This window comes from Mastigoproctus giganteus, chromosome 5, assembly GCF_048544385.1.
Source record: "Mastigoproctus giganteus isolate SK-2022 chromosome 5, ASM4854438v1, whole genome shotgun sequence".
Classification (NCBI taxonomy): Eukaryota; Metazoa; Arthropoda; class Arachnida; order Uropygi; family Thelyphonidae; genus Mastigoproctus; species Mastigoproctus giganteus.
The window spans coordinates 62,644,015-62,658,451 of record NC_143579.1 but is presented as its reverse complement, the minus strand read 5'-3'; the positions used below and the strand labels follow the sequence as shown (position 1 = coordinate 62,658,451).

General features: G+C 35.7%; 1 protein-coding gene across 1 annotated transcript in view; it reads right to left on the bottom strand.

Moving 5' to 3' along the window:
- Rok (Rho associated coiled-coil containing protein kinase) overlaps positions 1–14,437 on the bottom strand; it is a 403,168-nt gene that overhangs the window by 272,480 nt on the left and 116,251 nt on the right. Inside the window, exon 11 of the mRNA XM_090374570.1 lies at positions 5,258–5,396. Coding sequence (XP_090230696.1) covers positions 5,258–5,396 — 139 coding nt within the window. The remainder of the gene's footprint in view (positions 1–5,257; positions 5,397–14,437) is intronic.

The window sequence follows — 14,437 nt, the reverse complement described above, 5'->3', positions numbered from 1 at the left end:
AGTGGGTCAGTAAATCAAAGAGTCTTATAATGTGGGATTTTAATTTCCCAGATATTCACTGGAATTTGTGGGTTGGTCCCTTGACACTAGCAAGGCTTTTGTGGATTTCTTGGATGATTATTTTCTACATCAGCATGTTCGGGAGGCAACTAGAGGGATTAATATACTTGATCTGATTATCAGTAGTGATTCTTCATGCATTAAGAATCTGCAGATAAAGGACCACTAGGTGACAGTGATCACAGTGTGCTCGAGTGGCATTTACTCAAAGAGGTAACTACCATCAGGGGTAAAGGGAAGGGTTATTGCTTTCGTAAAGGCCACTACAATGGTCTGAGACAGTATTTAAATTCTATACAGTGGGACCAACTGACGATGTTACCAACAACAAATTCAAAATGGGAAGCAATCAAAGAACTTATCTTGGAAGCTACTAGGCTTTCATACCAACTAAGAAATATTGTTCAAGGTTTAGGCCTGAATGGATGTCAGATGAACTAATGAGACACATGGCAGAGAAGAAAAATGCATGGGATACATATTAATTAACAAGTGACACAAAAGCCTATGATAGATATAAGCTGGTCTGTAACCAAGTCACAAAGGAGGTTATTCAGGCAAAGGCAGATTATGAGAAATCTTTGGCAAAGGATGCAAAGAAAAACAGCAAAGAGTTCTTTACTTATGTAAACCCTAGAAGGAAGGGGATGAATCAGATTGGTCCACTTGATATCGATGGTTCAACTGTTGATGATCCTGCTCAGGTAGCTAACAAACTAAATGAATATTTTGCATCGACATTCACACATGAGGAGTTATTCTGTGAGGGGAATGCCAGAGGTGTATTCAAATCTGACAGTAAGCTAGATAATCTTGTAATAACTGAGAGTAAAGTGGAGGAGAAATTGTTGAAGATAAACACAAGAAAGGCACCTGGGGTGGATGGGATCTATCCAGTTATATTAAAGGAGGCAGCAAAGGAAGTAAGCAAACCCTTAGCCATAATTATGAGAGCTTCCTTGGACTCAGGGGAGGTATCCACAGACTGGAGATGTGCAAATGCAACCCCAATTCACAAAGGAGGATCAAAGGCTGACACAAGTAATTATAGACCTGTGAGTTTAACTTCTGTTCCAGGGAAATTAATGGAGGCACTGGTTAAAGAAGCACTGCAGGATCATCTAGACAAGACTTCGGTTATAGCTAGGACACAGCATGGTTTTGTTAAGGGGGAAGTCTTGCCTGACCAATTTGATTGGATACTATGATGCAGTCAGAAAAGAACTGGATGCAGGGAATAACTTTGATATTATATATTTGGATCTTAGAAAGGCTTTTGATACTGTTGCACATGGAAGACTGCTGCACAAATTGAAGCAGTGTGGCATTGGAGGCAAATTGCTGCTATGGATAAAGGGGGTGGCTGATGGGGAGAAGACAGAGAGTGGTAATCAATGGACACTGCTCATCGTGTACTAATGTTATTAGTGGAGTCCCTCAGGGTTCAGTGTTGGGTCCATTATTGTTTTCTGTATGTATAAATAATATTGCTGATGGTATATCAAGCTTAATGTCCAAGTTTTCAGACAATACAAAGGTTGGCAGGGTTGTTAAGGACACTACTGATGCTATGCTGCTGCAACAGGATCTGGAAAGGTTGAGCAGATTGGCTTAGTGGTGGCAAATGAAGTTTAACATTGACAAATGTAAAGTACTACATATGGGAAACAGCAACCCCAGAACAAAGTATCAACTCTGTGGTACTGACAGTGGTAGAGAATGAAAGTAGATTTGTTGAAAGTGGATTGTTATTGTCAAAATAAATAATGTATAATTAATCTTAGTTACTGGCATTTGATTCTCTTGTTATTTTTATTGATAGTAATGGAAGAAACTTTGTTTGATGATGAACCATTTTCCAGTGTAACCCCTTCTGAATCCTCTGTAATGTATGTGTGGAATGAGACAGAAGGTGGAAGAGGGTCTCAAGAAATCTCGACTGTTATTACAAAGTATTTAAAAGATAACGCCAGCCAATGCACTAACATTACTCTCTATTGTGACGCTTGTGGGGGGGAACTCCAATATAAAGGTTGCACTTATTTACTGAAGTTGTGCAACGAACCTTCTATAGCCATCAATACAATTTACGTAGTATTCATGGTTTTTGGTCACTCCTATCCACCAAACAATGCCAATTTTGGAGTTGGAGAAGAAAAGTTTAGTAAGAAACATTCATTGATATACAGCCCTAATGACTACATTAATATAATAAAAAACTCAAAGAAAAAACACCCACCATTTAAAGTAGTTGAACTTAAGCACAAAGATTTGTCATCAGAGCCTCTAGAAAAGGCCATAATCAACAGAAAAAAACAAAACATCAGCAAGGAGCCTGTCAACTGGCTTAACTTTCATCGGCTACAGTTTAAAAGAGGTTTATATTCTACAGTTTATATTTTACAAAAACTCAAGCGATTTAATGCTATTTGAAGAAATTTACATACAGAAAAAGGAGAAAATTGGTAGATCTCTGTCTTCATTGGTGCAAGTTAAACAAAATCAACTATACAAAGACCGACGGCCCATAACAAGTGCAAAGAAAGCAGACATAATTTCATTATTGCCTTATATTCCTCCTTATCACCATAGTTTCTACAAAAAGTTGTCGGTGGAAAGGAACACTGGATCTGCTGGAGATGAGTCTCAAATTATGAATGAATATACATATGACTAATAAAAGTACCCACTTTTATCTTTTTTTTTTGTGTGTGTGTGCAAAAAAATTGTGATTTTAATTTCAATAATACATTATTTGTTTAAATAAAACGGCATTGGTAAATGAAAAAGTGATATCACTCATGCATTAAATCCTAAATAATAAAAATAGTAATAGGAGTTTGTATTCATCGGAAGTGGAAAAATATTCGAGTTAAAGTGAACCAAGTCTATTTTTTTTAGTTTAAACCCAAATTTTAAGGATAAAACATTTCAAATTCCTAGGAAATTCAAAGACAGAAGATATTAGTAACTATTTTCAAACAAATATTGACAAAATTTATTTAAATTTAACTAATAATAAATTTTTTGTTGGCTCATATGCAAAAGTTGATTTTTTTAAATACTATTTGAAAGCGATTTGGTTCGCTATCCTTCTAACCCACTCAAATATTATACAGTTGTAATTAAACTATATGGCTAAGTTTAGAGAATATAAACCTAGATGTTTATTAAGTGTTCTATAAAGTTATTTTAGAAATTAATTTATAAAGAGATAATTATATTTACTTTTTATTTCTATTAATTACAGAAAATGAAAAAAATTATTTAATTTAAGAAAAATAGAACACAACTGAAACGTTATGCTCTGACTGTGTACATTAACTTGTTCTTCTCTGCCATTAGTCTCATGAATTTGTTTGACAACCATTTAGGTCTAAGCCTTGAACTATATCTCTTAGTTGGTATAAAATCTTAATAGCTTTTATTGATTACTCCCCTGATTGTCTCCCATTTTGAATTTGCAGTTCGTGACATCCTCAGGTAATCCCACTGAGAGGAATTTAAAACTATCTAACTGCAGTCACCTTTAGAAAGCAAAATCCATACCCCTTACTCCTGACAGTAGTTACATATTTTAAGTATATTCCTCATAAATATGTTATGATCACTGCCACCTAGTGATTCCTTTATTATTCTTAATGCATGAGTCAGTGCTGACAGTCACATTTTTTTAAAACTTATACAGTATTGTATCTTACATGTAAATAAGGTACAATGGTGTACATTTTAAAGTATGTAGCTATGCAATCTTTCGTCATTTTTGAAACTGTGTACATGTTTACAATCTAGTGGCAGCTTTGTTAACCTAGAATGCTGCAGAAATGAACTCAAAGTCAGCAGTGAAACAAACATGTTACTGAAGTTGAAGTGCTAACCACTGTCATATACTCTGCATAGCACAAACAATTTGATGTTTTAAAATGTAATCATATGCAATTTGATATATATATATATATATATATATATATTTTTTTTTTTTTTTTTTTTTTCCAACAAAAAGCTAATTCCATGCTACAGATGTAGAAAATCATAGCCACTCTGTTGCTCTAATCCTCTCAAATTGAAATGATCCTCTTAAAATAGTGAATAATGGGAGCTGGACATATGCAGATAAAGAACAGGTATAAAAGTGTTCAAGAAACTGCAGTGTTATCAGTATCAAGTACGAGTTGCAGTAAGGTGCTCATAAAGTTCTAAGCATGTATGATTGCTTGTTGCCACAACGTTAAATTGTCAGTGAATGACACAGTAGACTGTTTGATCCTACTGAATTCAATAATGTATGAAAATATGAATTAGGTATGAATGGATATGAATATGAATTAGATCATTAATGGTTTGCCTCAGGGAGCAGAATTTAAGAAGAGTGTTAGCGAAGAAACGTCCTGTATGCATATATTGAGGTAATTCCACTCGTTATTTTGAAAATGAAAATATGAAAGACTGAAAGTGAAACCATTATTTGGAAAGCCAAGAAAATTGATGGACATCAATTGGCAAATCCTGAAGAGGATGGTTGCATTATCTTTAAAGAGCTCCTACAAAACTTGAGATTATGGGTTGCTGATGTCAACAGCAATGTGGATTTGGTTTTCATGGGGGGAGTTGCAGCTCATAAGCCAACAAATGCCATATATAATTTAGAGTGGTGCACTGCCTGTTGTTTGTGGACATTTTGAATAATGAAAAGAGATCCTATGGATCTATGAACTGTTTCTGTAGTAATTCTATTAAAAGATCAAATAACATTCTTACATATGCTTTTCACCTAAGAAATTAAGATAATGAAGTCTTTCATAGCTAGAAAAAAAGTTGGTGTGATCAGAACTAATACCGTGCATATACGCATAGTGCAAAATTCAAGGTTACAAAATTTTAAAGTAATGATATTTTTTATGAAACATCAAGCCCTCCATTCATTCAAAATAAGATAGTACCTTTCTTGTTATTTAATAATTGTAAATTTTAATTGCTCTTTCAACTCTGCCTTTACTTATCTTATACAGAAATATCTTTTATGATTTTTTTCACAAAAGCACTAAAATATACCAGAAAATTTTTCAAATTGTAAAATAATAGCAATTTTTAAAAAAGTAATGAACAAGTGGTATCCATATTTAAAATATTCAACTTATACTGAAGAGATTTCATGAGGTATTAAAATTACAAAAAGTGGTACCACTTTTTCTCATACCTATCAGTTAAAAACGAGCATATAAGATGTTTTGCTTCTTTTGAAATTTCAACGTCATCTGGAAAATGAAGAGAGTTCTTATGGTCCATTATTTTTCCATAGGTGCCAACCAGAGACTCTGCGTAAAATGGTGCATCACCTATAAATTAAACATGATTAAGCTTCGTAACAGGTCACATATTATAAGCATACAATTCATATATGACATACAAAAACATTTTGAAATGAGTTGACCTGCTGAACTTCTATATATATGAGGGTCAAAAGAGTGGTGTCAACTAATATATATAACCCTCATATATATGTATAGGTTAAGGAAGGATTAGTGGCAAGTAGGCAATAACAGTAAAATATAATTTATTATATGGAAAAAAGTGCTTCACTACATGTGGCAACAACTAATTTATCAAAATTTTTAGATCTTAAGCTTTAACATTTTGGAATACAATTTAAATATTATATTTAAGAGACCATGCATAATGATCTCTTAATGAGAACATCATATAATAAAAAGACCATGAGAAACTGAAAATTGACTTACATCCTGCCTGCAGTCTTCTGATGGATTATTGCTTCTTAAATTAAGTAAATCTCATGTATATTCTGAAGTTAATGTTTTAGAATTAACAATTTAATAAATCCATTGTTGGCACAAACAGTGAAGTGTATACATTTAACATCAGGTATACAATTGATTGATAGTATGTCCTTCAATTCTTACATTATAAACAATTTATTACCATGTAATTACTGACTGCAATCTTTCAATATAATCACAGACTATTTGTTAACTTTTTTCTCATATGCATGATAAGCAAGAAATTCCATCTACAGAATAGTGATTATTAATATATGAAAGGGCAACTAACTAGGCTATGGCACGTAAGATATCCTGTTTGTTTTTAAAAACAGGCCATCTTACCGTGGTGAAGTTCTTTCATTTTAAGACAATCATAGTTGCAGAATGCATATCAAAGGAGTATGCCAGATGCACTAGTGTTTTTCAGTTCAGAAGTGGTTTGACATATGTGCCAAGCAACTTCTGATATCCCTATATAAAAGTGGCACTCAATACTCAAAATCATAGTTTTTGCTATATGTTATATTTGCTCATTTAAGCTATATAGGGAAGTGGCATAAGTGAGGATTTTGAGTTCAGTTTGTTCATTATTCTGTGTTCAGGTTATATACCAACATCTGTTGACATTTGGCTAAATAGCAATCAACAATTGGAAAATAATCTTTTTGGAATTCACAAGTACTGATGTCCTCTTGATGAGGTGATGTTCATGAGTTTCTAGTTTTCATTGCATTTATTGATTATAAAAGTAGCACTTATACTGTAGTTGTACTTGTTACTGTACTTGTTAACAGGAGAGACTGCTTCTACAGGGATGGGATACACTTAAATAGAAAGGGTGCAAGAATATTTGCTGATGCTATCAAGGCAGTGTTAGGTGGGTCGGAAAACTGCTAGCTTGGGGGGAGACAAAGACTAATAGATTAACAGTAGCCACTGGCAGAGGTGAAAGTGATTCTTGCACTGCTTCTATTGGAATGAGCAGAAGCCTGAAAAACAAGATACAGGATATTTCAGAGACTGCTGGGAGTCATTGCGGTACAAGTAAACACATGGGTTTTGTTAGGGTAGCTAAGAATAGAAACAGGTGCGTGTATACTTGCGTGTACACCAATGATAGGAGTTTGGTAAATAAATTTGATGAATTGAGGTATTGCTCAAAGCATCAAATGCAGATATTGTTGGGATATCAGAGACGTGGTGTCACACAGATATAAGGAATGCAGAACTGGAATTTAGGGAGTACATCTACAGAAAAGACAGACAGAACAGGAAGGTAGGAGGGGTTATGCTATTAGTTAAGAAACACATAAAATCCAAGGAAGTGAAGCCAGTCAACATTGCTGGACAGTGCAGTGTCCAGTCAGTCTGGTGTGACATAAGCATTGGGAGATCAAAATTGAGAGTAGGAGTGTGCTATAGCCCTAATGACTCTGATGAGTATAATAAGAAACTGTACAGGGAAATAGAGTGGGCCAGTACATCAGAGAGTCTTATAATGGGGGATTTTAATTTCCCAGATATTGACTGGAATTTGTGGGTTGGTCACTCACACACTAGCAAGACTTTTGTGGATTTATTGGATGATTGTTTTCTACATAAGCATGTTCGGGAGGCAACTAGAAGGAGTAATACTCTTGATTTGATTATCAGTAGTGAATCTTCATGCATTAAGAATCTGCAGATAAAGGAACCACTAGGTGACAGTGATCACAGTGTGCTGAAGTGGGATTTACTCAAAGAAGGAACTACCATCAGGGGTAAAGGGAAGGGTTATTGCTTTCGTAAGAGTGACTACGGTGGTCTGAGACAGTATTTAAATTCAATACAGTGGGACCAACTGACGATGTTACCAACAGCAAATTCAAAACAGGAAGCATTCAAAGAACTTATCTTGGAAGCTACCAGGCTTTACATACCAACTAAGAAATATTGTTCAAGGTTTAGGCCTAAATGGATGTCAGATGAACTAATGAGACATATTGGCAGATAAGAAAAATGCATGGGATACATATTAATTAACAAGTGACACAAAAGCCTATGATAGATATAAGCCGGTCTGTAACCAAGTCACAAAGGAGATGAGGCAGGCAAAGGCAGATTATGAGAAATCCTTGGCAAAGGATGCAAAGAAAAACAGCAAAGAGTTCTTTATTTATGTAAACTCTAGAAGGAAGGGGATGAATCAGATTGGTCCACTTGATATCGATGGGTCAACTGTTGTTGATCCTGCTCAGGTAGCTAACAAACTAAATGAATATTTTGCATCGACATTCACACATGAAGAGTTATTCAGGAAGGGGAATGCCATAGATGAAGTAAATACTGGCAGTGAGCTAGATGATCTTGTAATAATTGAGAATAAAGTGGAGGAGAAATTGTTGAAGATAAATATAAGAAAGGCACCTGGGGTGGATGGGATCTATCCAGTTATATTAAAGCAGGCAGCAAAGGAAGTAAGCAATCTGTTAGCCATAATTATGAGAGCTTCCTTGGACTCAGGGGAGGTACCCACAGACTGGACATGTGCAAATGTAACCCCAATTCACAAAGGAGGATCAAAGGCTGACACAAGTTTGTTATTTGGTTTTTTAGGAGCATTAGCAACTAAGGCCATATTTCTCCGGGAATATGCGGTAGTCATTTCTTGACCTTTCCGCATCCTCCGTATTTGGTGGTGACGGGCTCGAACCCCGGTCTAATCAAGAAGCGTGTGCTATGCACTGCTGCTCCTTCCCACCTGGCTACAGAGGCACCCTGACACAAGTAATTATAGACCTGTGAATTTAACTTCTGTTCCAGGAAAATTAATGGAGGCACTGGTTAAAGAAGCACTGCAGGATCATCTTGACAAGAATTAAGTTATAGCTCAGACATAGCATGGTTTTGTTAAGGGAAGGTCTTGCCTGACCAATTTGATTGGATACTATGATGTAGTCACAAAAGAATTGGATGCAGGGAATAACTTTGATATTATACATTTGGATTTTAGAAAGGCTTTTGATACTGTTGCACATGGAACTCTGCTGCACAAATTGGAGCAGTGTGGTATTGGTGGCAAATTGTTGCTATGGATAAAGGGATGGTTGAGTGGCAGAAGACAGAGAGTGGTAATTAATGGACACTGCTCATCGTGGACTAATGTTATTAGTGGAGTCCCTCAGGGTTCAGTGTTGGGTCCATTGTTGTTTTCTGTATTTATAAATAATATTGATGATGGTATATCAAGCTTAATGTCCAAGTTTGCAGAGGATACAAAGGTTGGCAGGGTTGTTAAGGACGCTACTGATGCTATGCTGCTGCAACAGGATCTGGAAAGGTTGAGCAGATGGGCTGAGAGGTGGCAAATGAAGTTTAACATTGACAAATGTAAAGTACTACATATGGGAAACAGCAACACATCAACTCTGTGGTACTACACTGACAGTGGTAGAAAATGAAAAGGACCTGGGGGTAATTGTGCAGGAAGATATGAAGTTCTCTGACAGTGCAGACGGGCTGCAAGAATGGCTCGTGGTGTCTTATCAATGATATACAGGAATTTTTCTAGCAGGGATAGGGAGGTGATTATTCCCTTGTATAAGGCAATGGTCAGGCCACACCTTGAGTACTGTATACAGATCTGGAGGCCTCATTTCAAGAAGGATGTAGAGCTGCTGGAACGAGTACAGAGAAGGGCAACAAGGTTAGTGAACGGAACGAAGGGTTGCTCTTACGAAGAAAGGCTTGAGTTTTGCAAATTACAGTGTCTGGAGACTAGGCACCGGCAAGGTGATCTGATAGAGGTGTACAAAGCCTTGAATGGTTTGAGCATGCTCAATGCTGATGGGATACTGCCTCCTGCTCAGAATAATCACCTGAGAGAGCATAAATTCAAATTGAGGAAAGACTGATGTAGGATAGATGTGCGGAAATTTGCCTTTAGCCAGTGGGTAGTTGGTTGGTGGAACAGACTTCCATCCCTTGTTGTGGAAGTTGATAGCCTAAATAAATTTAAGGCTCAGCTGGACAGGTATTTTGAGCGAACGGAGGGGTGAACTGGAAGTGATTTTTTTTTTTTTTTGGCTGATGCTGCATAAGCTTGCTTTCTTGCATCATATGCTTCTACTAATGCTAATGCTTATACCTTGACAGGTAAGAGAGGTATATGGTGTATCTTCTTGAGTGGGGAATCATCCATTTGCTTTGTCTTTTTTCTACTTTCTTGATTTTATTTTGATTAAGATATCTTGGTACTTGGTAGCAGAACTGCATCTTGCCAAGTATAATCCTAATTGTAGCATTAATTTTCTGTATTAGTTTCATGATACATTTAGTGTTTCTTTTTCTGCAGTAGTCTCTAAATAATGATTTCCAAGATATAAGTTTTCACTTTACAACAGGGGTTGTCAAACTGTTGGTCACAATCTCTCCAGGGGTGGGATCATTTTTTTTTTTTTTTTAATTTGGCTCAGCTTTTAAATGTGATCTGTTTGTTTATTTTTAATGCAGGAATTTTATTAAAACTATAAAGCTCTATCATTGTTTTATTCAACGTACAGCTTAAAATTTAATTATTAAAAGTGATATATTTTTTTCTTATCAAACTCTAACCCAAATGACATTATTAGTTTTATTTATGAGGGAATGCATGTTATACAAATTTATTTATCAATTTAGAGGGTGGTGGGATAACGAAGTCTGAGAACCCTTGCTTTACAGGAATGCACTTTATCACAATCACATATGACATAACTTTAATAACTGCTTTGGTGTGTGTGTGTGTGTGTGTGTGTGTGTGTGTGTGTGTGTGTGTGTGTGTGTGTGTGTGTGTGTGTGTGTGTGTGTGTGTGTGTGCGCGTGTGTGTGGGAGAGGGGATGTCTGTAATGTTGTTTGTTGTTGTTTGTTTATTTGTTTTTTAGGAGCATTAGCAACTAAGGCCATATTGCTCCGGGGATATGTGGTGGTCATTCCCTGACCTTTCCGCATCCTACGTATTTGGTGGTCACGGGCTCGAACCCCCGTCTAATCAAGAAGCGTGTGCTACGCACTGCTGCTTCTGCCCACCTGGCTATGGAGGCATCTGGGAGGTCTGTAATAGTATGCATGTAGAAGTGAAATTTTAGAAATGCAGAACTATGTTAAAATAAGTAAGCGTAACAAGACAGTTTTAACTAAGAGAGAAAAAAAAATCCATTCGACTGTGCCTTGCCACATTATTTATTTGTTAAAAGAAGTGTATAACAAGTTCTTTTCAGAAAGAGTCAGTTCTTTCTGGAAAAAAAAAAAAACTGCAATATTGAATGTTGGTGTGTTTATTCTTATTAAGCTTTGTTAATTTGTAGCACAAAGAGAAGATCAGGAAAGGTGATAAGATTTATTTTCAGTAAAGCTAAACATAAAATAACTGCAAAATATATTAGAATATCACCCTTTTAAATAAAATAAATAAATTTTCTGTTTACATACAGCCAGAGAAATTCACTAGATATAAAGAATACAAGAAACATCACCAAATTTAACAATCAAGCAGGCTAAAACTGCATTCACTCAAGTGCACATACTTATGCACCCGCATATCTGACCATTTGGCTACACCAGCCTTCTGTTACTCTTGATAAACTGAAGTTATTGCACTCCTTTATGAAGGTGCTTACAATAACCAAAACCTATGGACCACAAATGTGTGATGTCATTGTCACTGATGTTACATGCTTCTATATACATGTCAGGCCTTAATTATGTAGTTTTGCCTTTTCTTATTACCAGTTTATATGCAGTATTATAAATTGATTTCCTGGTATACAATCCTGGCATCATTTGGGATCACTATAAGCAACCCGCAATTTTGAAAGTTTAGTTTGAAATTATTAAACATTGCTGTTTAATAATTTCGTGTCAAGAAACAATATTATAAGAATAATGTACTGAGAAAATGCTGTCATCAGTTCCAGCAAACTAGATTAGCTAATCTCAGAAGGAGCATAAAATATCAGTATGTTACAGTTATTTATTATGTAGAATCATTAAAGTGCAAGGAGAATATACATCTTCAATAGTTCATATTCATATCATTGTGTTTTCGTATAAAAATAAAGTAAATTTCAATCTTGTTTATAATGCACATGCTTGACACCCAACATACACATTATATTGAATGCCATGCTGTATTTTAATAGAAGTATGCTCAAGTTCAGTGGAGCAGTACCGGAGTTACCAATCTGACATTTCCTCATTCATATAAGCCTCAGGCTTCCTTGCACCATATGACTAATAATAATAATAATAATAATAATATATATAAAAATATATTCATAATTTAATTTTCCATGTTTTGAGGCCACTAGAAATGACAGATACTGCGCTCAAATAAGTCATCTTCATACGCTAAGTTCAAAAAGTTACCAGCAGAAGCACAAAGATCACATCAGCTTTTGTTTCATCTCCTAAACTTATTATAGAACTTTTATGGTAACCAGTCAGCAGTCTTCCCTGTGTACACTTGTACTTCCTAAAAATTACAATAACAGGTGTAATGCAGTCAGTGTAGCTGTTGGACCAACAAAACTCCAAACAATAACCTACAGACATTCTAGTCCAATTCTCAAATCATCCACACTGCAGGTTCAAAAACTTTCAAGTTTCAGATAATATATAAAAACTGAGAAGTTCACTATGAATTTGTGAACTTGCACACATATTGTATATAGATTTGCAGTAACCTCAATTAAACTATGAAGGATTACTGGAATCTAGAATATGTACTGTGTAAGCAATAAGACAGAACATACTTTATGTTGGACTTGAATATCTTAAAGTTGTAATTTTCAGAAAATATGTACAGAAGATTATTCCAAAGAACAGAAGAATCAGAACTATTAGAAGCAGAAGGGATAAACAAAAAAGAGGAGTTAGTTTTATTTGATTAGTTTGAAGTTCTGGGAGCACAACCCAGACCATCAAAACTTCCAGATGATATTTCATGGTGGAGTGGATTTTGTGACAGTTAAAAGCTATATAAAGAAGAGTGGCACTGAAAGTGAGAGCAAACGTTTTTTTGACAATTCTTTTGATGAAAATGAAAAGCTTTCGAGAAGCTTATACAAAGAAAGATCAGAAGTCATGCTTTTTTCCAATAGTGTATTCATCCTCAACAGCAATAAATGAGTGTTACTGTAAATGAGCCTGGAAACAGAAGGGTTTTAATGAGAAATTAAGGCAGGAGTGGTTTTAGAATTGAATTAAACCGAGTTTGCTTCTCCCCATTGAAGAATTACCTGGAGAGCAGTACTGTGGAAACTAGTAGTGATTATTCAAGAAACTGCAGCTCTTCATGCAGAGAAAGCTTTGTTCAACTGGAAAGTGAAGTGTTTTGTGGACATATTTAGCAAAACTATGAACACAGTTTCCATTCAATAAGTGAAAATCATTAATATACAAGAAGAAAAGAGTGGGTAAAAGAACATAATGCACCCCAGTATTAGTTGAGGAGTTAGAAGATAAACAGCAATTTGCCAACACACTGGTTACCCAATTGTAAAAATCAGAAAGGCAGACCATAAGATGGAAGTTTACTTAGAAATCATTTATGCCAAACATGACTTATATCCCCATGTTTGAGTACAATGCATCAATCGATAATTTCTCAATCGATAATTTCTGTTGCTCTGTTCAATGACTTTTGCAGTCTGAGTTAATAACTTAGTTTTAAAAGACAGGAAAACTTTTTGAAATTTGATACCTATTTATTTCAAAAGATGTGGTGGAAAAGCTCAAAAGAAAACATTGCAAAACTTGCCAGAGGAGCCACAAAAGGACTGCCAAGTTTCAGGACAGATGTTTATCTGGTGCTCTTTCTGGTGTGTGTGCTTGTCTGCCTTTCTCACACTGTAAATGATGCAGACTTTTAAATCAAATATAAATAAGAATATTTTCAGAATGTACCTGGCCATTAGAATAATTCCACAGCCAACAATGCAAATTGAGGGGGGAAAATGTCATAAGGTAAAGAATAATTCCATAGCCAACAATACAAATTCAGGGGGAAAAAAACAGCAACTGATTACTCTAAAATTGATAAAGGTCATCAAAATAACCCAAGTAGTGATTGTGTATTTGAAAGAACTCCATTGTATATAAAACTGTTGTCTGGAAGACAACTACCATTTCCCCTCAACATGGGTACCTGTATGTGGTGAGGGGATCAATCCAGTGTTGCTGCTAGTCCTCCACCATGTCTGTTCACCTTGTTTGTATGTTGTGAGTGTTGGATCCAACACCCACAACATAAGTTCCAGGCTACCACAACAGGAATATAGCATGTTTGCCATGTGCTGTGACCCAGAACTCAGAGTGGGGAATCCTGGTGGTTAAGGATACCCAGCTTCAACATACCACTTTGATCTGTACTTTGGCAAAATTAGGGGTTATAGGGCTCACCCATCCCAAGACCTCCCGTACTTGCCATGCTCCTACCCTCATGGTCCTAGAGATATGATTCAGAGTGGCAGAAGTGTAGGTATAGTGCCTAGATAACCCAACATTTCCACTCCCAAGTGCATTAATTATTTGCAGGGTAGTGGGTATACTATTGGGTTCAGTAGTGCCCATATTAAGCAAA